This window comes from Ammospiza nelsoni, chromosome 8 (assembly GCF_027579445.1).
Source record: "Ammospiza nelsoni isolate bAmmNel1 chromosome 8, bAmmNel1.pri, whole genome shotgun sequence".
NCBI lineage: Eukaryota > Metazoa > Chordata > Aves > Passeriformes > Passerellidae > Ammospiza > Ammospiza nelsoni.
The window spans coordinates 29,821,648-29,844,647 of record NC_080640.1 but is presented as its reverse complement, the minus strand read 5'-3'; the positions used below and the strand labels follow the sequence as shown (position 1 = coordinate 29,844,647).

The following is a 23,000-nucleotide window of genomic DNA, read 5'->3' as shown; positions in this document are numbered from 1 at the left end:
GGGCCTGTGTTACAGATGCAGCTGTTTCAGATTTCAGTATTGTTAAACTCTTTTCATTAATGTGAAAAGTAGCTGTTGTATGCAAGTCCTTGTCACACTGGATGCCCAGACAGAAGGCCTGTATGTGCAGAGAAATGTTTCTAACCTCAAGCAGTCTGAAAGGCCTTAGCTCTGTCTGTGTGCAGTGTAAGGCAAGTAAAACACTGGCAATCCTGTTTTGCAGATAAGGAGTTGTATGCCTGGATGAAGTGTGTGAAGGGACAGCCTCATGATCACAAGCACCTGATGCCAACACAGATTATTCCAGGCTCTGGTAAGACCATATGCCAACAAGCAGAAGCTGCTTTTTCCCCAGGTCTTTCTGTGAAGCAGGGCCAGCGTTGTTTCAGAAAACTTCTCATTTTCCATTTAAAAACCTGGGAATTGGGTTAAATCATTTCAAGAAGGCATATGCCTCTGGGCACTTACCAGCACTGGGCACAGATGATGGTGAGAGTAAGAGGAGTGTGCTGCCAGATGTGTAAAGGGGTTTTGGGGACAGGCAGTGAAGAATTGGAGGGCCTTTTTTGTGATGGATTTGTACCTTTTCAGAGCAGAGTAAAACAATCAGAATGTACCTAATAAATCTGACCTTAGCTGTTAAAAGAAAATGGTTAAATAGTACCACTGAGGCAAAGGATTTTTGGGGATTTGTTTTTCACTGTTGTCTGTCCCATACCCAAAAAAGAAAAGAAAGATTTTGGTTCAGCTGATTGGGCAAAATGCAATGAATGAGCTGATTATATTTGGAAAACTAAGCAGGAATCACAAACGCATCTAAATTCACATTTCTGCTTACAACCAAGTAAGTTCTCTGAAGTTGTGCCTCTAGGTGTGGTGTAGTGGTTCTTAGCACAAAATTTCTGTCAGCAATGATACAGACCAGAAAACAGAAAACTGAAATGTGCCCTTAAACGTACTAAGTAAATTCCCAGGTTATTTTAAGCTGAAAATACAGAACCAAGCCATTATTCCATGAGTTGTTGCATGTTAGTTCAGGTAGAAATGAAGGTTGGGTAGATTCCATAGCAAATTCAAATTGTGACATTTCCCAGAACAGGTTCTAGACTGAAACTGGTTTGAATTTTAAATTGTGAAAGTGAACCACTCATCTGGAAACATCACAATGAAGACTGCCTACTTAACCTCAGTTTTGTTCTTCTGTGCATGCCCATTACCAAACAGTCTTCATTTACATGCTCACATAGTGATTTTTTTGTCAAGACATGGCTCACTTCAATCTGTAGCTGATGGTTTTATTGAATGAAGCAATGATATACCCATTGAACAATGAGAAGTAAATAATTACTGGCTTGCTTGGTGTGTGCCATGCAATGGGAGTGCAGACTAAAGCTCAGATGATTCAGAAGAGTAGTGTACAATTATTTAATTGAGTGTTTCTCTGAACAAGCTTGAAGATAAACTGGGCAGTCATTTTGGAGTAGTTTTGAGTGGTAAATTCAGGATTTTTAATAGTTTAAAACATCACTCTGTGTATGTGGTAAAGAGGGTCACAATGATTGACAGCTAGTAATGTTTTTCTCCTTAATTGTCTTTAGTTTTGACAGATCTTTTAGATGCTATGCACAATATTAGAGAAAAATTTGAAATTAAATCCCACTGTCAGTGCACCACCAAGCAGAACACACAAGCTGGCAAGCTCCCTGCAATGAATGGTGTGTCTCAGGTGAGTCTAAAATGTGTGTATATATTGCATCTTGTTCAAGTGTTCTGATCCTGGTGGATTTTTGTATTTGAATAGTACCAGTTGCATTTCAGTTTGCATATGTGGGGGTTAAATACTGGCCATGTCTTTGAAATACTTTAAAGTGAAGCTGTGTAGTTAAAAATAAATTTGTTCTTCACAGGTTTTGCAGAATGTCCTTAACCACAGTAATAAAATTTCTCTGTGTATGCCTGAGTCTCAACAGCAGAATACTCCTCAAAAGTCTGAGACAAATGGTAACACAAGTCCAAGGAGTGATGTGAGCACAGACAGCAAGTTAACACCGCCTGAATCCCAGTCCCCACTGCATTGGCTGGCTGATCTTGCAGAGCAGAAAGCCAGAGAAGAAAAAAAAGGTAAATATTTGAAATTGTCATTGCATGTCTGTGACTTTGGGGGCACTGCTGGTTATTTTTCAGATGACACCAAGCTGCGAGTGTGTGTTGATCTGTTGAAAGGTAGGAGGGCTCTGCAGGGAGGCTTGGAATGGTTGGATGGATGGGCAGAGTCCAGCAGGATGAAGTTCAGTAAGTCCAAGTGCCGCGTCCTGCATTGTGGCCACAATAACCCTGCAGTGCTGCAGGCTGGGCACAGGGTGGCTGGGCAGTGCCCAGGCAGAAAGGGACCTGGGGGTGCTGGTGACAGCCGGCTGAACATGAGCCAGCAGTGTGCCCTGGTGGCCAGGAAGGCCAAGGGCTCCTGGCCTGGATCAGGAACGGTGTGGCCAGCAGGAGCAGGGAGGTCACTGTGCCCCTGTGCCTGCAGTGCTGTGTCCAGCTCTGGCCCCTCAGCTTGGGAAGGACGTTGGGACGCGTCCAGAGGAGGCAACGAGGCTGGAGAGGGGCTGGGAACACAAACCCTGAGAGGAACCCCTGAGGGAGCTGGGGGTGCTCAGCCTGGAGAAAAGGAGATTCAGGGGTTCCCCCATCACTCTGTACAGCTCCTGAAAGGTGCCTGTGCTCAGGTGGGGTTGGGCTCTTTCTCCAGGCAGCACTGACAGAACCAGAGGACATAGTGTTAAGCTGTGCCAGGGGAAATGCAGGTTGGATATTAGGAAAAAGGTTTTTGCACAAAGAGTGATAAAGTTCTGGAATTGCTGCCTAGGGAGGTGGTGGAGTCATCATCCCTGGATGTGTTTAAAAAAGATTGGATGTGGCACTGGATGCCAGGGTTTAGTTGAGGTGGTGTTAGGGCATGGATTGGACTTGATCTTAGAGGTCTCTTCCAAGCTGGTGATTCTGTGTCATTCTCTAATTGAATTAATAAAAAAATCAGTGCCATTTGCCGTTCCTAAAAAGAAAAGACAGTGTTCTTTCTCTTCCCTGGTGGCATCAGAATCCATCAGCAGAAGGTAGCTGGTGGAATGCCTGTGTGCTGGGGGAGTATTTCCAGCTACAGAGAATCTCACTTGTGACAGGCACTCACTCAGCTGCAAGTCTGAGATGCTGAGAGACACCTTTGCTTGGTCACACTGTTTGACTGTGTTCTGAAGGATGCAGTTCATCCTCTGGTGTGTTTCCAGGTGAATAAAGCTGGATAAAGTGAATAAAGTGCTGCACAGTCTGTTAGCACCACTGGGAAGTGCAGGGTACTGGTGCTGTTCCTATGTGTGCATTATGATACAACAGCATAAACTTGCAATGATTATTTTTGTTTTAGAGAACAAAGAATGTCCTTCTGGAAAACATTCGAAGGAAGGGAAGGACCAGGATAATTTGGAGTCCCCAAACTGTAAAAATTCTCCTCCTTCATCCCAGAGCAACGAGCAGGGCTCAACCTTACGAGATCTGTTAACTACAACAGCAGGCAAACTGCGCCTGGGCTCTACAGATGCTGGCATTGCTTTTGCTCCAGTCTACTCTACAGGAACAGCAGTAAGTCTTTACAAGATGCAGTTTTTCTCTTAGGATTTGAAAATCTCTATCAATCTGTTCTGGCACATTACAGTTAGAGCAGTCTGATAGGTGTATTGCTTTAAATACTCATTCATATTTAAAACTTAATATGCACACACATATTAACATTTTATTTGTTTTTATATGTGATGATAATTGATGCAACATCAGAAATGCTACTCTCTTTCAAAAGGAATTGCATCAAGTTGCTTTTACACTGTTTAAGCATGCATTTGTTTTCTAACAGAGTGGCAAGAGTGGAAGGACTATGCCAAACATTCTTGATGATATAATTGCTTCAGTAGTAGAAAACAAGATTCCACCAAATAGAGCACCAAAGATAAACGTGAAATCTGAAATAAAAGAAGAGCCAAAGGATGAGAAAAAAGGCATTCAGGATGACTGCAGTAAACGGTACAGTGATATCCAGTACTCGTGGATCTGTGACAAGCATGTTCTGTGGCTCAGAGATCATAAAAACACCAACAACTGGAAACTCTTCAAAGAGTGCTGGAAACAAGGAAGGGTAGGTATTGAGCAGGTTGGTCAGTAAAGTGCCATCAGCAGGAGCTCTGGGGAGTTGTGTATTAAAGGACAGAAATGCCTAACTAACTCCATGTTTAAAACTGGGGGTAATAACAGGTTGTCAGGTGTAGCCCACAGGTGAACCTTGTGTAGTTAAACTTGAGGTAACCAGTTATAATAAATGAGACATTTCTGTTGTGGAGTTTCAGATTCCAAAAAGGGGTGGCACCTTTGGATATGGGTGCTATTGGAGAAGTATTAACAGCTCAGTAAGGCCAAGGTCTTTATGTGTGTTCCAGACACGTTTGTATTCCAGTTCAGTTAAAGAATTTGTCTACTTGTGAAAGGATAAGTACTGATTTTTAAAAATTATTTGATTTTACTCTTTACAGCCTGTTTTGGTGTCTGGTATGCATAAGAAAATGAACTTCAGCCTGTGGAAAGCTGAGTCAATCAGTTTGGATTTTGGAAACCAGCAAGCAGATATCTTGAATTGCAAGGACAGTATAATTTCAAACACCAATGTCAAGGAGTTCTGGGATGGTTTTGAAGATGTTTCAAGTATGTTCCTTAAACATGTATTATGGTATTGATTCTGAACATGATCAGTGTTAGAAACTGCAGTTAAAAATTGTCATTATGGATCTTGAGGCTTTGAAGAAACTTTAAAAAGAAAGCTCTAGGTAATCTGTTTCCAGAGAATGTGGTGGAAACTTGCAATAAATATCTCTGCAGAATTAAGGATCCACTATTATACTAGCTAGGTCTGACTAAGAAACTGGACACATGTCCTTCTTACTTAACTGAGTTTGGTTTGTATCATTCTGGAGTCTCAAAATCAGCTATCTCCTGTTTATGTCTGAAATTTAGATTCTTGGCAGATTTAGAGTTAATGTTTAGGTGAGTAAAGTGTAATGCCTACAGTACATGAATTTTTAGTTATTTCTGTTACTTACAGAACGGCAGAAAGTAAAAAATGGAGAAACAGCTCTGCTAAAACTGAAAGACTGGCCTTCTGGTGAAGATTTCAAGACCATGATGCCAGCAAGGTATTTTGAGTTTAATATTTGATGTTCTTCAGTCAGTCTTAAAATTACTCTATGTTCTCTCTATATATAATGACACAAATTCAATTCTATTCTTTTTTTCTTCTCCAGATATGAGGACTTACTAAAAAGTTTACCCTTGCCTGAATATTGTAGTCCAGAAGGAAAACTAAACTTGGCTTCTCACCTGCCAGGATTTTTTGTCCGTCCGGATTTGGGACCCAGACTGTGCAGTGCATATGGTGAGTGTGCCCTGTGAATGCAGCTGTTACCTCTTCCCTTCAACTTGTAGAATGTCACACATTGCCATGCTTGACAGAAAGATGAGCTTGATCACTGAGTGTAGGGAAATACTGACTGACTTGGGTATTTAACAGTACTTGCACCTGGGCCATGAGAGTCTATTTGCTTCTCCATTTCTTTCCATCTTTTTATGCTATTATAGAATTCTGGAGCATATAAATGATTAGCTGCTGCTGCACAGTGATAGAACCTGTCTTTACTAATGCTGTGTGACAAAATACTTCATGAAATATCATTGTATTCATAATTCTGGTCATAAACTAATCTCATCATCTTTCTCATAATTTATTTTGTGTGCTGTACACTCAAAAACCTGTTTAGAAAAGGTAATTCCCACAGACACTTTCTGTTTGTTCCTTCTTTTGCAAAGAATTGTGTTCAATTCTGTTTTACAAATAGGACAAGAAATGAGTAGTAATTTGTGACACAATGGTTTTGATTTTAAAAGTTCTCCAAATATCCTGTGAAAGAAGCATATTAACAATAGTGATATGGCATGGGTCTGAGAACTGAGTCATTAATGCCACTCTGAGGTATTACTGCTCTAAGGCTGTGTTCCAGAATGTCCTTTTGACTTAAAAATGTTCATTTCCACTTCTTAAAACTAAAATTAATTTTCCTCTTTGGGCATAATTTTGATTAAGGACTCTCTTACAGCCAGACATAAAAGTGACAGATTTGATAACCTTGTGTATTCATTGTGCCTGTATTGCCTTTGATAACCTTGTGTATTCATTGCCCTGAACAACCTGAAGGGTTGAAGAGGAATGGAACATAGTGGTCAGGAAATGTCCCTGACTGCTCTGCTGGAACATTTTGTTCTGTGTGTAGAGACAGGTACCTGGGCTAAGAGAGAATCTCAAGGACTCTGTTAAAAAGTAATGTTTTCTTGTTTAGCAGAAAACATTGGTATCACCTTGTTTAGCAGGTGAACCAAAAACATGTTCTTAATTTGTCTATCTCAGTGATGCCAAGTATACTTCAGAAATTTCTTCACTGTTGTTACATGTTCTGATTTGAATATGCAATACAAACAAATCTTAATTTTATCTTGTAACATAGGTGTGGCTGCTACTAAAGACCATGACATAGGAACCACAAATCTCCATATTGAAGTTTCTGATGTCGTGAACATCCTTGTTTATGTTGGCATAGCCAAAGGAAATGGAGTACTTTCCAAATCAGGTAATGTGAACCTCACTCACTGTAGGAGGTGTAGAGGGACTGAATGTTCTGCCCCTTCTAAAATTGACACTCTTCTTTGGAAGGCAGGTCCATAAGAACCTGCTTGCAGCTGGGTGATTCTTTGTTCCAAGGGTTTGCACACACATCAGTTCTCTATAAAATACTGCAGTTCATGAATTATGAAATGGTATTTCAAACTCTTTCCACTTTTTTTGCCATTGCATATAATTGATGCACCATTGCTGTGCTGGGGCTAGCATAGCTAATGGAAGTGCAGGGTGAAGGATTTTCTCTGGAAGCTGTGCTGGTTCTAACAGTTATGTCAGGATGATGTATTTGCCAAACCTTCTGTTTATGCTGCTTCTTCTGGATGCATTGTGCTTACTCTATTGAATTTGGGCTGTAATGTAATTTTTCAGCACTGGAGAGCTTAAATTGGTGTATGTTAGTTGTCTCTATGAGGTTTATTGCTTATGTGAAACAGTCTTTAAATCACTGAAATAGTTTTGTTTCTTTGCCCTTTTTCTTTTGTCCTCTTATTCCATAATCAGCAAATGTAGATTTTGGGTGTGACTAATAGAGCTGCAGTAAGGTTTGTCTGTCATTTGCTTTGTTTTCACTTGTGTATGCATGGAGTTAATAGCAGCAAACTTGAGCATCCTGGGAGAGCTCTGGCTGCAACAACAGCATGCTATACACTGCTTGTGCTGACTGCAGGAAAACACCTTTTTCATCTTTTTGTTTTTGGTACCAGCCCTGCTTGTTTATGTCAGGTAGGAGATTGTGTTCTGTGGAATTCAGGAAACGTGAAAAAGTTCAAAAATTAAAGGTATTTTTAAGGTACCCACAGCATTTGTGTTCTAGTAATGAGTTACAGACACTGAACAGCAAGATCACCTGGTGGCTTCTGTTGTATTCAGCAAACTTCCATCTGCTCAATCTCACACAAGAATTTTGCAAAGAAGATATTTAGTTTCTCCATTTTTTCTCCTTCTCACATTTAAAGAATATTGTTGTTGAACCTTAGGAGTTTTGAAGAAGTTGGAAGAGGAAGATTTGGATGACCTTTTAAGGAAGAGGTTGAAAGATTCCAGTGAATTACCTGGTGCTTTGTGGCACATTTATGCTGGCAAAGATGCTGACAAGATACGAGAGTTTCTGCAAAAGGTTAGCTTTATTACACATCATTTATAAATATAACCTAAGTAATTGGTCAATCAAAAGGGACTGGCAAAAACCACAAACCTCACCTCAGTGTTAGAGAAGGGAGGAAGGCAAAATTATTTCCTTGAATAGCACATAAAATAAACTATACTTGACCTGCTGCACGACCAACAAATAAAGGATGTAACATGTAAAGTTTGTAAGAGTGACAGGTGGCCTGTAACTGAAGGCTTAGGAGGGCATGGAGATCTGCTCTTGCCCTGCTCTAATACAGAAGATAATTTGTGGGATGGTGTTTTTCTGTCACTGATCCATTATTGTATTATTGCTGCTGAATTTTTGGTGGATTTTCCCATGCCAAATCCCCTGGCCTCACCACCCATGGGCACCAATCTTTGCCAGGACTGTCACATCAGCCAGCACAGGACCGTGGCTGGGCTCTTGGTGAAGGTGGAAGCAGTGGGAGAACATCCCCAGGGGCAGCAAACTTAACCTGGCTGTGCTGCAGATCATCCTCCAGTGGCTTGTGGTGATCAGAACTCAGAGCCACATCAGAACCTTTCCAGTTGTTCCCTAGGATTATCTGTCAGTGCATTAATTGTAGGGATCCCATCTTGGAAGCAGTGTTCTGTGCCCTGCCCTTAGCACATTTTGTGCTCTGGAAGGTGGCCTTGATAGAAGACACGGAAATACCAAAGTATCACTGAAGTGATTGCTTGAGAAAATGTCTTTATTGTCCTCTTCTGTGAGGAGAGATCAGATGAGTGTTAACTGGCTGCAGCAAAGGGGTTCATAAACAAACTCGAGGCCAAGGGCTCTGCTGTGAGCAGGGGGAGCCCAAGAAATTCAGCACTGAAGATTCCCTTTGACAATAAAGCAGCGTCTGTACCAGGCCAGCTGTCCTCCAGTGACTCAAACATTTGCTCTTTGGCAGACTGAGCTGTGGGGAAAAATGAGCACTGGTAAGTAAAACAAAGCTAATTCCAGGAGATTAGGAATTATTCAGCAAGACTTTTTGTTCATTCAGAAAGTAGGTGCTCATAAATGAGATGGTGGCTTTTCAGTTGAAAAAAGAGAGTTGTGAATAAAGTCATGAATGCAAAGGAATAGGTGGACATAGAGAGGAAGTGCTGAATATTCCCTCAGAGCACTTTTGAAACTATAGAGAATAGCTGTGAAAATATTTGAGCAACAGGTTTAAACCAGCCCCATTTAGGATGCTGTGAAAAGAAGTTTGTCACTTGCTACCACAGTCAGCCCTGGTATCCCAAGTGAGTTGTGTGCCACCATGTGTTTTAGGAGTGGTGGTATTTGGGAAGTACTGAATTGGAGATTACTGATGAGTAATCATTGGGACCACTTTGCTGCTGCTAAGATATAAAATCTCAGAATCTTGTTAGAAGGGTGATAATACTCAAGGAGAGTTTCAAGTTCTGCATCACATAGTCACATTCATTTAATAAAATAAAAAACCCTCTTTTTCTAATGAGATACTTGTTTCATGACTCATGACAGGTGGTTTAGGTCTGTGTTCTTTATATGTAATAACTTTTTTCTTTTTCAGTGACTAGGATTGATTTAGTAGCAGTTGATTAAGAGTAATATTTGTTCCCTTGTGGTTCACTTGATAAGAAATGGTTGTGCCATTCCATTTACTGATGTCAGGAAGTATTTTTGTGTTCATCATTTTTTCTTAATACCTTCATAGGGGTGGTAGGAAAGCAGCTTCTTATCCCAGCGTGGCTGAGGTTGGAATTGGGACTCTTGAGGTCCCTTCTGTCCAGCCCTGTGCTCAAGCAGAGGCACCTGGAGCAGGTTTCCCAGGACTACAGCCTTTGGCTTTATTGGCTGCTAAAGTGGTGATATTGTGTGTGTGTGTCAAAACTGAAGAATTTGTAGCACTCCTGAGCTCAGATTTTATTTTCTGCATGAAAGAAGTCAGACAGAGAGCGTGTTGCTTATTAATAAGTTATTGTGCTGAGTTCTTTAAAGCTCTGCACTTTGGAGTGGGAGTGTTGCAGATGTCCTCAGTTCAGTGAGACCTCCCAGATCTTTCAGGGTTGTTTTGAATCCCTAGCCAGAGCTCTTGTTTGGTATTGGGAACTGAGTGACATTGCTTGGCAAGGTGGGCATACATAAAATTGATCAGCTAAAGGTTTGGTTCTTTTGGAAGTTATTTGGGATCTTTTCTGTACTTAACAGATTGCAAAGGAGCAAGGCCTGGAGGTTTTACCAGAGCACGATCCAATCCGTGATCAGAGTTGGTATGTGAACAAAAAACTTCGCCAAAGACTTTTTGAAGAATATGGAGTAAAAACCTGCACAGTTATTCAGTTCCTTGGTGATGCTATTATTCTACCAGCAGGAGCACTTCATCAGGTAATGTACATTCAGTTAAAGACATGCAAAATGAATAACTTTTTTCCAAAGGCATGGATACATCTGTGCTCAGTTACATTTAGTTGTTTTATTAGTGTCTGTTAGCTTGTAGGAATGTAAAATAAGATACATCTGCTGGTGTAGCAAATGGAATGCCTTAAGTATGAGTTCTTTTTTTGCTTTACAATTACAAATGAACAGACCATTATTAACCATTGTTTTCCACTTTTCATTTCTGTAGCAAATTTCTAAACAAACTGAGTCTAGTTATGGCAGAGTCAGGTTAGTAATTTTCTTCTTCTAAGCCAGCAGTTAACCTAATTGAGGAGGGGCAGGGAGAGCAGCTTGAGCAGATATGAATGGTAAGCACCTGGATGTCAGGTGTCATTGTTTCTGTCTTTAGCTGTAGGAGGATTGTAGTGGGTGTTCTGGTGTTTCTGTAACAGAAATTTGGTTGTTTTCCCATGCCAAATGTAAGTTCCTTTTAACCTAGGAGGCACATCAATCACCAGAAGTCATCATACAGAGTAAGTTGTCTCTTACTCTGAGAAGGAGTGATCCCACCTTGGCAGCAGCTGGGCTGATCCAGTCTGTAGTTGGGTAGGAAAGGTACTGCCAGTGGGGCAGTTCTGGCGTAGCAGGATGAATTTTATTAGCCAGCCTCAGTTGCCCCCTGGCATAAAAGCTTTGTTACTGCCTTTAGGCCTTTTTTTCCCCTCACAGCCTGTAAACTGCTGCTCTTTGGTGAAAAGAGGAAGAAAGCTCAGTTGTTTAGGTGAGATTTTTTAGGCCCTTCTAGATTTATTTCTTTCCTGCTTCAGCAGGAGGTGGAGCTTGCTGGCTTGGCAGCTGTCAGGCACCACTAATGAGGTCCTTGACTGTCAAGGAATGAGGAGCATCCCCACCCTGCAGTTGGTTGCAAACCATTGTGATGTGAAGATCTATCACTGATCTCCCTGTAGGTTCAAGTGAGGCCAAGGCTTTCTGAAGAAGGTGCTGTTTGGTTTCCAATCTGCAGATCAGCTTCCTGCAGAGAGGAAGCAATGGCTCACCATGTCCTGTGGCCAGGGCAGTGGGGTTTAGTGGGGCTTCCTCTGTGAAAAACTGATGGGGTGTAGTGATGGCAGGGGTCATGTCCCTGCTCTGTGTCTGGCTGTGTCTGTTGTGGGGCATTGAAAGCAGCTGGTACCACACCTGGACTAGGCTCCTCATCCCACTGCCTTTCTGCGTGGGTTGGACATGGTGGTACATAGCTCTGGATGGTCTGTGTGGATTTGTTCTCTGGCACAGCAAAGACCCAGACAGCCCCAAACAGACCTTGCTGACCCAAATCTAGGGAGTTGTAGGTTGCCTTCCCCCTTACAATGATTCAGGGCTTGATGTTGTTCCACAAATGTGGAGGAACATCTGACATTGCTGCTGTTCTTGGCTCCTGTTAGGCTAAAGAAGTTGCACTCCCAGAGTCATGTATTGCATCCTCCAGCAGCCTTACTCTGATCCCATGAAACAGGAGAGATACATCCCAGATAGGAGAGTGTATGGGAACCCAGGAGAAATAACAAATGTCCTGGGAAATCTGTTCTGTATAGCATGTGCCATTATATAAAGGCATACAGAATATAAAACATGAAGTAGTGGGACTGTTCCAGTCTTCCCTCTACTTTATATGTGTAAGGACCAAAAATAAGACCACTCTTATCTTTATCTCCTTGGCTTTAAACTGCAGATTGTGTTTGAAGTGGTAATGTTGTAGCTTCTGGCACCAAGGAGTTAATAACATGGTGTTTTTAAACCTTGGTGGGTGAAGCTGAGAACCTTTTCATCTTCAGTAAGAAGTTCCTGTGAATCTGCCACGTAGGAGGAAATAAAAGCATCGTGTTCTTTCATGTATGTGCATAGTGCTCTCCGCAGAGATGCGTAAATACTGACCTTAGGGATCAGCACCAGCACTTCAGAGATACAAAGCACATTTAAAAACTGAAAAATAAGTCTGCACAAGAGTACATACCATGTTGAGTTTACACATTAAGTGTTTCAGATTTGCATGCACATTATGAACCTTTTAATTATTAAAACTGGGTAAAAGTTGATGCTAAATTAGGTGGTAAATTATCATTTTTATTTGCTCATGAGTAATGTTGTGGAGCAGAAGGAATCAGACTGAGGGCTGGAGCTGGGGAGCCTGGCTGCCTGTGGTCACTGCATAAGTGTAGTTCTGACTCTTCCATTCTGGAGCCAGTTAGGATTGTTGGCACACTGCTGCTTCTGATGTGCTGGTCTAGAATTTACTGCCCTAACATGGAGGAGGTTCTGTGTATTTCTTCTGTTTATTGTTTTTCCACCCCCCTTCCCTCCCTCCGGTTCTATGGATTCACGTCTGGCTTTTTAAAGCTTATTCTTTACATTTCATGGCAGCATGTAGCATTCCTCTTGCTTCCCAGCTTTCTCCCCCTCCCTGTGTACTTGCAGACAGCAGTCACATTCTTCTTGTGATGCCTGCAGCAGGCAAAGTCAGACTGTTCCCGGTGGGAGGGGAGGGACAGCCTCTCCTGTGAGCTGTGACGGGCAGGGCAGCCTTGTCTGTTCCTCTTGTGGAGGGAATTGCTCTCTCAGAAGGAGAATCCAGAAATAGATACAGTGTTGGATCAGTCACCTCTGCAGCTGCTCCCTGAATGCTCTGTGAGGGGCATCTCCTTTCCTCTTGCCTGTGCAGGCTGGGGGCTCAGCAGTGTCCCCGGTTGCTGATGGCTGGGCCTTGTTACCCCTGTGGCACTTGTGACTGGGAGCCCCTGAGCTCTCCTTGCAACTCCCCCAGCTAAAAAAGGGTGTTGGTACTGTTCTTTTGAAAGATTCACTCTTTCTGCTGCTCCACTGTGGGTTATGCTGCATCATAGGCATCTCTAGAGATGGCCTCCCTGGTTTTAACTTGGTAGCTCCAAATTGGTAAAATACTTGAACTAAAAAAAAAAAAAAAAAGCTAGAAATACTGGAGTCAGTAATTGAAATGTGGTGTTCAGGCACCCTGCAAAACTTGCTCATAGTGGAACAAGTTATTATAATGTTTTTTTAATCTTGATTTAACGGCAGGATTATGTATTGTACAATAACACGCTCGGAGGCAATGTGACATCCTGGCAACGCTCCGATAAGGACTGTAGGATAAAGGTCTGGGCGTCGCACACGCAGAGCTCTGCGAGCTCAGCCTTGCAGGAAGTGGCTGATCCTGTGGCCATCAGGATGGCTGGGTGGCCCTTTCTTCCCTGCCCACTCCCCTTTCCCTGTCCCAGCCCAGGTCTGGGGCTTTTCCAGCCCCGCAGCCGCCTCCCGGGCCCTGCTGGAAGCGCCGGCGCTGCGTGGGCCGGGTGTGGAGCTGTTCTCAGTTCAGCTGGAAGTGGCACAGGCGTGGGAGTGCTGCACTCCTCGCCCCACAAACCTCAGGGGAATCGTTGCTAAACGTTTCTGTGTGTGTGTCACTGCATCAGCTTGTGTTAGAAATGTTATAAATAGAACTGCCTGGGGCTGTCAGCGGGGCATTCCCATGCTGAGCACCAGAGCAGCCGGGTAAAATCTGTCCCTGCAAACTTTCACACGGATAAGACAGGCCCTGGAAGGGAGGGAAGAGCAGACTTCAGGCACAGCAGAATTAAAGGTCTGAGGGGAAACAAATGTTTGCTGTTCTGCCATGGAGGGAGAAATAGGGAGTCAGCAAAACCTTGTCTTAGTGAGGAGAAAGTGAATGAGTGCTGTGGGATTTGCATGGGCTGGCAAGGAAACCAGGGGCAGGCAGAGACTTGAAAGAGGTGGGAAGCCTGGGAGGGAGGGGAGGGGGCTGGAGCTGCACGAGGCAGAGGTGCCTCACCCCAGGCTCTAGGAAATTCCCTGAGTGCTGGTGGGAGCCTCATGCTGGCACTTCTGCAGCTGCTGCCTCTCTCCTGGCTTTCTGCTGTTTGCAGATTGTGTGGCATCAACAAACCCTCCTCGTGTCCAGAATTAGTTGTGTTTTGATGAATTCTCAGGAGGGACCAGCACTTTGTCCTTGATGATGATGTTGAGCCATCAAAAACCCCATGTGCAACATGACTGCTGAGCTGGGGGTCACCTGCTGGGATTTCAGCTGTAGCAGGGGCACTGCTGTGTAAAATCAGACTCGGGCAGTGGTTCTGAAGAAGAAAGAATTTTTTAAATTAGGTCCTGTGTCCTCAACTGTGTAGACCCCAGTGGTTTCTCTGAATGTCAGGTAAAATAATGGAATTTTTAGAGTACGCATTTAGAAACTCTAGATTTTGCTAGGTTTCTCTTGAAAATACACAGATCTCTGATATCAGTCCTGAGCAGGGTGGGATGGGGTGTTTGCTGGAATGGCTGAGGCTCTGCCTCCCTGCCCCCAGGCTTTGGGAATTCAAACTGTTGCACAGCTCCTGAGGAGCTGTTGGTGTTCGGGGAAAAGAGGATTTTGACTGCTGAATTACTAATTACAGTGTAATTTGTAAGGGTTTAGGGGTGAAAACACAAATGGTTCTGAAGGGGGTGAACTGGAGTTGGTGGTTGGGTCACAACAAGGAAGCAATTTCCCTTTCCCCTGTCCTCCAGGCACGACCCGGGTGGCAGGAGATGGTGTCTGTTCCTCAGTAGTTGTCTCATGTCAGTAAGAAGAAATGTTCAGAGAAAGAAGAAAAGTGCTCTTTTCCCCCTGCTTCTCAGCCTCCCCTTTCTCTGTTCATGGTTGTTTCTTTCAAGTATCTCCACTGGCAGTTCCTTGTCCATGAAGGTGGCAGCTTGCAGTGTGTGTGCGTGGCAGAGGAGCCGGGTCCTGCAGGGCAGCTCCTGCCTCTGTGGGGCTGGGCAGGCTGAGTGCAGCTGCTGAGGGAGGAACAAGGCCTCAGTGTGGGATTAATGCCGAGCACAGGCAGCTGTGCAGCCTTCAGAGGATAAGGCAGACACACACAATTGCTCTCTACCTGTAAAGGTGCCCGTTAGTGCCATAAGGCTCTGGGTAAGGCATCTCAAGGCCCACTCTTTCCTCAGGTACCTCTGCCAAAGAATAACCCCACACACTAATGATCAGTCTCTTTCTGTTATTTTGGATAGGTGCAAAATTTTCACAGCTGTGTTCAAGTAACGGAAGACTTTGTGTCTCCAGAACATCTTGTACAGTCATTCCACCTAACACAGGAGCTGAGGCTGTCAAAGGAAGAAATCAATTATGATGATAAACTGCAGGTAGGAAATGAATGCTGCTCTGGAAGGGGCTGGAAAGGCAGGGTGTGCTCGGGCTCATTGAAATGCTGTGCAGTGCGTGGAGCTACTTCCTTGCTGCTGTTCACACAGAATAACAATGAGCAGCAGCATGAATGCCAGGGCTGTAAATGACTCTCCCTTGAGCTGCTGGCTTTATTTCACTTTACATTCTAAAATGTGTAAAAAGCTGTTCCTTTTGCACGGGCTTGATGAAGCCTTTCTTTTTTCCATCCACTAAGCTTAGGGCTCAGTCCTAAACTTTGCAGAGTTCCTCAGGTCATAGTCCTTACTGATATCTGTCCCATGTTCTTGCAGGTTAAAAATATCTTGTATCACGCAGTTAAAGAAATGGTGAGAGCTTTGAAGATTCACGAAGGTGAAATGGAAGATATGGAGGAGAACTGAGCACACTCTGCTATTTGGAGGTAGCATCACCCAGAGGTTATTTCACCTGATCTGTGAACAGTAAACACACTAATTTAAGCTTCACAAACCATCAGTGCCAAGAAAACACAGTCATCATATTTACATGTTAATGACACTGCAATGGTAGAGCTTCATATCACAGCCACTGTGATTCCATGTTCCACTTGCAAACAGTTGAGCAGCGTTCTGCTGTCTGTATTATAATGTACATGAAGTTTGTGAAATGTCAAAGATTTAAGATGATGTATTTATTTTTGGAAAAAACAACAAAATTCTATGCTATATTGTTGATCAAATGTAAATGTGACTTGTACAGTTTGCTAAAATAACTCAGATCTTTTTCACTACATTGAGACAGTTACTGTGAGAGTAGGACACAAACACCAGCTATTGCCTGCATTTGGGATCTTGCTGAGTCCGCACAGCAGTCATGTCATATTCTGAAAATTACTGCCAAATAATTGTAAACTTTGTAAAATATAAAGTATATAAAGTAGATATTAAATACAGACACTTCAGTATTTTATTGAAGCTATTCAGTGTACAATTAAACGTTTTCAAAAGGTGTAATTTATTTAAAAATTGTCTCATTTTGGTAAAATTTATGTGAACTTTTAAAGCTTAAATATTAAACTTAATATGCTATGTAAATATATACATATATACATTCAATGATGTATTTTTTTAAAACATTGGCTTGCTTTAATTTGTTAAAAGTGCAAGTGTTACACATGCTTTGTACATTGAAGTTGAAAGGGGTTTTACATTTTCCATTAAAATGACTTTGTCAGACGTGGCGGTGTGGCTTTGTTTGTTCGCTGCTGCCAGGGCAGCCCCGTGCTGCCCCCTGCGGGCCGCGGCCGGCACTGCCAGGGGGAGCCTCTGCCGCCGCCCCTCCCTGCGGGAACCGGCCCTGGCTCTGTGCAAGGGTTATTTCCTAACGACTCGCCTTTGGTCCTGAGGGAGTACTACAAAATAATGGATGTCTTTCATTTTATTTATTTATTTAATAATGATAAAGGTTAGCAGTGGAGCATTATTCTAGGTTTTGGAGTGAGTTTGAAAAGCTTCACAAGAAGTGTGCTTTAAGTTATTAAAACTATTCAGATATTTAGACTGATTGTCAAATGTTAAACAGAGCCAATGGCCAGCTCGTGAGGTGTCCAAAAGGGGATAGTAATGATCCTGGTTACAGTAATGAGGCTGGTTACTGTTTTCAGTCTGACTGAAAACATCTGACTGGGTTTGGGGTCACCAAAAACCCCAAATCCCCTGTAAATTACCTTTGAAAATAATAAAGCACAAAAGCAATTCCTCACTCCAAAAGTCAAAATATTTAGTTGGCTTGAAAACTTGAAATTTATCAAGTTACATACCAGGGAGTTAATGGTGCTGCACTTAGCAAATGCTTCTCAGCTTTGTACTCAGTTCCATCCATTATCATCTTTATTCTTCCCTGCAGCATTAGAGCATTGGCTGAAAGTGGAAGATTTGCCAGTGTACATTTGCTTAATGAGAAGCGGACTCTAGTTGTACATACTTTTATTTTTAAAGTTCAAGATACATAAATATTAGAAGTATTTCCTTCTTCAATTGAGTTTTTTTTTCACATGCCATACAAGTTATGAAATTATGGATCCTGCTGCAGAGTCCCATTCCCCTTGGTTCTTTTCCTGCAGCCAAGAGCAGTTGCTGGGCCTGGGCCAGGGCTTGGTGTCCCAAATTTTCACATTGCCACGCCTGCCCTGGCCACAGCCTTGGGTTTTCTCCTCTGCCTGTTCTCCAGTGCCTGTACAGCTGACAGCACCTGTGCCTCGAGGGCTCAGCTTTGGTACCACCCTTTGGGCCCCACTGACAGCTGCCCTGCCACCCCAGGGTGCTCAGAGACCTGGGCAGGGATCCCTGGCACCTGCCTGTCAGGCTGAAGATGTTCTTCTCTCCTTAAAGGAACTGGAAGAGTGACTAAACAGTGCCAGAAGTTGTTGAAGTTCACAGGTACTCCAAATACCACTAAAAGACACCAAAAAAGTCGTTTAAGTAGTTGGTGTAGCACATTCTGCTTACTCAGTACTTCAGGTTTCTGGCTCTGTCACAGTGAAGCCAAGCTCTCCTGCAGGGAACGGGAGCAGGGAGTGGGGCTGGTGTTGGGCTTGTGGCTCAGCATGACCAGAGGTGTTCACAGCTGAGGTCTGAGGGGTTTGTGGGAAGCTCTTTTGTTCTCAGGTTAGTTTTTCCCTCTTGACCGTTTTCCATGTTCTGTGATGTGTTTCTGGGCATGTTTTTCCCATCTTCCTTTGCTGAAGACTCTTGGGGGATTTTCTGCTCTACAATCTCAACTATTTTAATACAGCCAGAAGTATTCAGTGAGATCAGCTGAAGCTGTTGGAGTGCAGGAATGTTGTCAGCTGCTAGAACATGGATATGCAATACTGTGTGTCATCTTCTGCCACCTTCCTGTTGAATACAAGCTCTGTCTTTGTCTGCTTTGCTCTCCATGAAACTCTTCCTCCTTTCTCCTTTCCTGTCATTTGAAAGATCACACCTCAGGAGTCAGCAAAACTGTGAGCCCTGCTCCCCACACCCCTCTTTCCCTCTTTTCCAGCTCCTTATCATCATCCCCATCCTCAGCACTGCTGTACAGTAAGTGGCCACAGCAGTTTGTTTCCGGTTGGAACTGCAGAGGTACCTAATGAAGAAGTTGTTAGCAAAGAACAAAGCAGGGCTGTGATGACCTGAAGTTTTTCAGCACAGATGGCTGCTGCATTTATGGTTTAGCAGAAACAGAAATTGCTGGCAGGGAAATGGTGGTCCCTGTTAGGGAGGTCACACAGAGGGGTTTAGAACAGTCTGATTTGCAAATCTATTTATTCTACTCCAGCTTCATGCAAGTTGCTCAGATCTCTGTGTGTAGGCCAGCCCCCATCTGATCAGCCCTACGTTCTCATGCTCCCTGACCTTTTTGGTAGGTGGTAATTTTGTTGGTACCCTCTCCCGTGACATCCTGTCAAGTCCTCTTCTGCTCTCACAGCTGACAGCCTTCCCTGCCCTGTGCCTGTAACTGGGAATTTCCCTTCCTTCCTCCTTCCACAGCCACCATAGCCTGTTGTGCTGCTTTCCAGAGCAGGATGTTTGTGCTCTCCCCCACATCCGTGCTGGATGAGCTGCCTCACCCTGTTGAGATTCCTGGAGTTGTTCTCTGCTGTGCTTTCCCCTGCTCAGCCGCAGCTTTGTTTCAAACAGTGTCAGCTCTGACCCGTGCTTTGAAGGCAGGAGCGCAGTGTCTGTCCCGCCGGTGTCACCGTGCTCCGTGTGCCCAGCCGGGCAGCGCTGGGGGCGGTCCCTGCCTGCAGGGCACCTCCGCCTCCTGCTCTTCCATCGCAGCAGGGTGGCCAGGAAGCTGCCCCAGGAGCAATGCCCTGCGGCTCAGCAGCACACACAGACCAACCTCTGGGCTTCTTTCGTTTGTTCTCACCGGTTTTGAAAAGGAAGTCACCGTCTATAAATAGCTGCTAGGAAAGTCTTGCCTCATAGCAAACTGAAGATGTAATTCACCTGATGTGTTGTGGCAAATAGCTGCATTTTAAACAAGGGCCTTTTTAAAGGTAAGTGGTGGACTGAGGGATTTTTGCTGTTATGTTTCAAGGTGAGCATTTTTGGTACCTTCCAAACATACCAAGGCTCTATACTCTTGTCCCAGGTGCCTGTTTCCTCTAACAGTCCCTGGGTCTGTGCTACCTTAGTGAAAATAGAGAGTAGGGTTTAGTAGCTCTGAGGCAGGAAATCCTGTATTTTCACAGCTCTAAGGATGTCATATTGTTTGATCTCAATAATACCTTAAGTCCTGCAGCAAATGGACCTGAGGGAACACTTCAAATGATTACAAGACAAAAACCCTGAGCAAGCTGAAATTACTTTTGGTAAAACAAACATGAGGAAAAAAAGGTGGAGGAAAAGATGTCCACAGCTCTTGATTCTTTAGGGAACAATGAACTTTTTATACAATTGAACTTCACAGTCCTCATACTCAGGCAGGAAGGTGTGGCAAATAATGTCCAGCCTGTACCTGACTGCTCTGATTGCTGTGGAACAGTTTGATTTTGTTTTCTGCTATTTTAGCCCAGCTCAGTACAGGATGTTATTAGCTGTTGTGGCTGTATTTGTTTTTGTCCATGTACAGAGCTGGACTGGAAGGGGTCTCGAAAGATCCAACCTTTTGTGGGAGAGTCTAGATGAGGTGTAGCTCCTGTCACTGAAAGCAGTCATCAGGAACTGCAGATGGCTGAAGAGCTGCTGCTGAAAGGACAGTAGGAAGGAGTTCACTACCAGAGTTCCTGAACATGAAAATGCTCTCAGAGGAAGCAGTCACAAAATCCCTTTTAATAAAAGCAAAATGTAAAACCCGTCATGTCTGTATTTTGGGTTTAGCCATCATTTTAAGTAGCAACTGGTAGTGGTGAAGTCTGCACAATTTTATTCTCAGGAGACTCCACATTGCTTCCCAATAGCCTTTCTTTGGTTTCTCTTTCTGTGGTGATACAGCCAGAGATTGGATAATTACAGTTTCTTTCGGCATAGCATATGTTGGCAATATTCAACGGGGCCAGTATTTCTGTGTGCCAAGACAAGGGTGGTTTCTGTGGTTAAAGTAAAGTCTATGAATAGAAGTCAGTGTCTGGATGTGTATTTAAAATTGGTTCTTGGTGAGACACTTTGAAACAACGGACCACAGGATTCTTTAACTCTGTCCATTACAGAACAATGCAGCCCAGGCTGAGCACCCCGGGAATGTTTGTGTGTGCTGTGCTAGGCTTTGGTGACGATCCCTGGGACAAAAGTGACTCACGGCTTTGTTGTTGCTGGTCGGTCACCTGCTGCATTCCCGCACCACCCTCTTACTCACCCCCTCCCGGCACGGGCACGGAGCCCATCCCATCGGTTTGGCGGCGCAAGGAGCGAGGGCACGGCCGGAGAGGGAGCGGACCCGAGCCGGGCCCCGGCTCCCGCCAGGTGGCGGCCGCGGCTGCGGGACCCGCCCGGACACGGACACGGGACACGGCCACGGCCACCGGCCGGGGCGCCGCGGGACCGCGCCCGGACACACGAGTGCAGTAACTTAACGCAGCTTTAAATTGCTGTGACATAAATTAATTGCTGACATCTATGGAGAAGGATTTCCTTGGCTTTACTGCTGTGAATCTGTAAAACCTGTCCCCTAGTGGTGAGTATTCTTGGTACAACCTACCTTTCTTCCAATGCACTGAGTAATTGCTTAGCTCTGGATTCAGACTGAAGAGTTCTTTACTTTAAAAAATTCAGCATCACTCACGAGAGTGGAACACACCCGTGGAGTTGGGATTCAGCAGCAGTCGTACTAAGTAGGCAGACTGCAAGAACAAACAAACATTTGCATTGCAGGAGAGAGAGAAGTCTTAACACCACTTCCAAAACTGGCAGTATGGAGTTTGCCCCTCCTCGGCCACTCTTTCCTCAGAGAAGCAGCTTCTTTCAGATCTGGTGTTTTGTTTATGCAGCTACACATGAAGGGACAGTTTAATGTTAAAATCAAGACGGTAGAGCTTGTAATTCCAATGCTCCCACCTCTGAAGAACCCTGACTTCAACAGACCTAAAAGCTGTTTCCTTCTCCTCTAGCTGACATTTGCAGACACCACTGACATGTCTGTCTTGTAGTTAACAACCCTGAGCGACCACCCCAGCAGTGGCATGAGGTAGGTGCTTAAATAATTTTATCTCCAGCTTGTGAGCACATGCTATTTTCTTTGCTTAACCTACATGACTAGAAACAGCATGCTCCTCTGCCTTGTTACCTGGAATAGCCAGGCAGGGGCCAGCAGAGACTGGCACTACCCTTTGGTGGGAGCAGTGATCTGGGCCTGACCTGGAACAGGTCACCTCATCACAGCTGGATGGGGCTGTTTGCTAAACTGCTCCCCTTAAAAAATAACTTCCTTATTTCCCAGCACAATTCAGCACAAAGCACCTCCTCTAATGAACTTGTCTTACCTCTGTTTTTATAGACTTTCTCTAACCCTCAGTCCCTATGCTCCTTCAAGCACAGAAGATGCCAGGTGTACAGAGGTAAGGGGAGAATTTGCACAGCAGTCAGGTGTTCTTGCTGCACTTCCAAGTCTATTCTGGAAGAAAAATGCACTCTTAGAAAGCAGGCTTACCTTTTAACAGCATAAGAATAACTTTAAATGCCATAGTTTGCAATACCGAACACTTCACTAATCAGTAACATCTGAAGGTAGTTAATGCCTCCACTACACTAAAACACCCCTTGGGAAAGCCCCAGCTGGGCTCCAGGGCAGGGGCTGAGCCATGCTGGAAGGGACGGGTGTGAGGAGGCTGCACAGCGCTGCTCAGACCCAGCACCCTCAGAGTGTGTGCATGGCCCTGCTCAGACCCAGCACCCTCAGGGTGTGTGCATGGCCCTGCTGAGACCCAGCACCCTCAGGGTGTGTGCATGGCCCTGCTGAGACCCAGCACCCTCAGGGTGTGTGCATAGCCCTGCTGAGACCCAGCACCCTCAGGGTGTGTGCATAGCCCTGCTCAGACCCAGCACCCTCAGGGTGTGTGCAGGGCCCTGCTCAGACCCAGCACCCTCAGGGTGTGTGCATAGCCCTGCTCAGACCCAGCACCCTCAGGGTGTGTGCATAGCCCTGCTCAGACCCAGCACCCTCAGAGTGTGTGCATAGCCCTGCTCAGACCCAGCACCCTCAGGGTGTGTGCAGGGCCCTGCTCAGACCCAGCACCCTCAGGGTGTGTGCATGGCCCTGCTCAGACCCAGCACCCTCAGGGTGTGTGCAGGGCCCTGCTCAGACCCAGCACCCTCAGGGTGTGTGCAGGGCCCTGCTCAGACCCAGCACCCTCAGGGTGTGTGCAGGGCCCTGCTCAGACCCAGCACCCTCAGGATGTGTGCAGGGCCCTGCTCAGACCCAGCACTCTCAGCACTGTTCCTACAGCTCCTGCTGGGCTGTGTCCCAGCAAATCCACAGAGCTGCTCTGCTGATGCTCCAAGGCTTTAAAGGGCTGGAACTCAGCTGACAGCCAG

General features: G+C 44.6%; 1 protein-coding gene across 6 annotated transcripts in view; it reads left to right on the top strand.

Annotated features, from left to right (window-relative positions):
* JMJD1C (jumonji domain containing 1C) overlaps positions 1–16,718 on the top strand; it is a 159,178-nt gene extending 142,460 nt beyond the window's left edge. For all 6 annotated transcript variants that reach the window (XM_059476569.1, XM_059476571.1, XM_059476574.1 and 3 more), the window contains 13 exons: positions 224–313; positions 1,599–1,726; positions 1,908–2,121; positions 3,425–3,639; positions 3,908–4,186; positions 4,578–4,746; positions 5,144–5,234; positions 5,343–5,473; positions 6,597–6,719; positions 7,747–7,886; positions 10,086–10,262; positions 15,351–15,482; positions 15,816–16,718. In XM_059476569.1, coding sequence (XP_059332552.1) covers positions 224–313; positions 1,599–1,726; positions 1,908–2,121; positions 3,425–3,639; positions 3,908–4,186; positions 4,578–4,746; positions 5,144–5,234; positions 5,343–5,473; positions 6,597–6,719; positions 7,747–7,886; positions 10,086–10,262; positions 15,351–15,482; positions 15,816–15,905 — 1,979 coding nt within the window. In that variant the 3' untranslated portion in view covers positions 15,906–16,718. The remainder of the gene's footprint in view (positions 1–223; positions 314–1,598; positions 1,727–1,907; positions 2,122–3,424; positions 3,640–3,907; positions 4,187–4,577; positions 4,747–5,143; positions 5,235–5,342; positions 5,474–6,596; positions 6,720–7,746; positions 7,887–10,085; positions 10,263–15,350; positions 15,483–15,815) is intronic.
* The last annotated feature ends 6,282 nt before the right edge of the window (positions 16,719–23,000 follow it).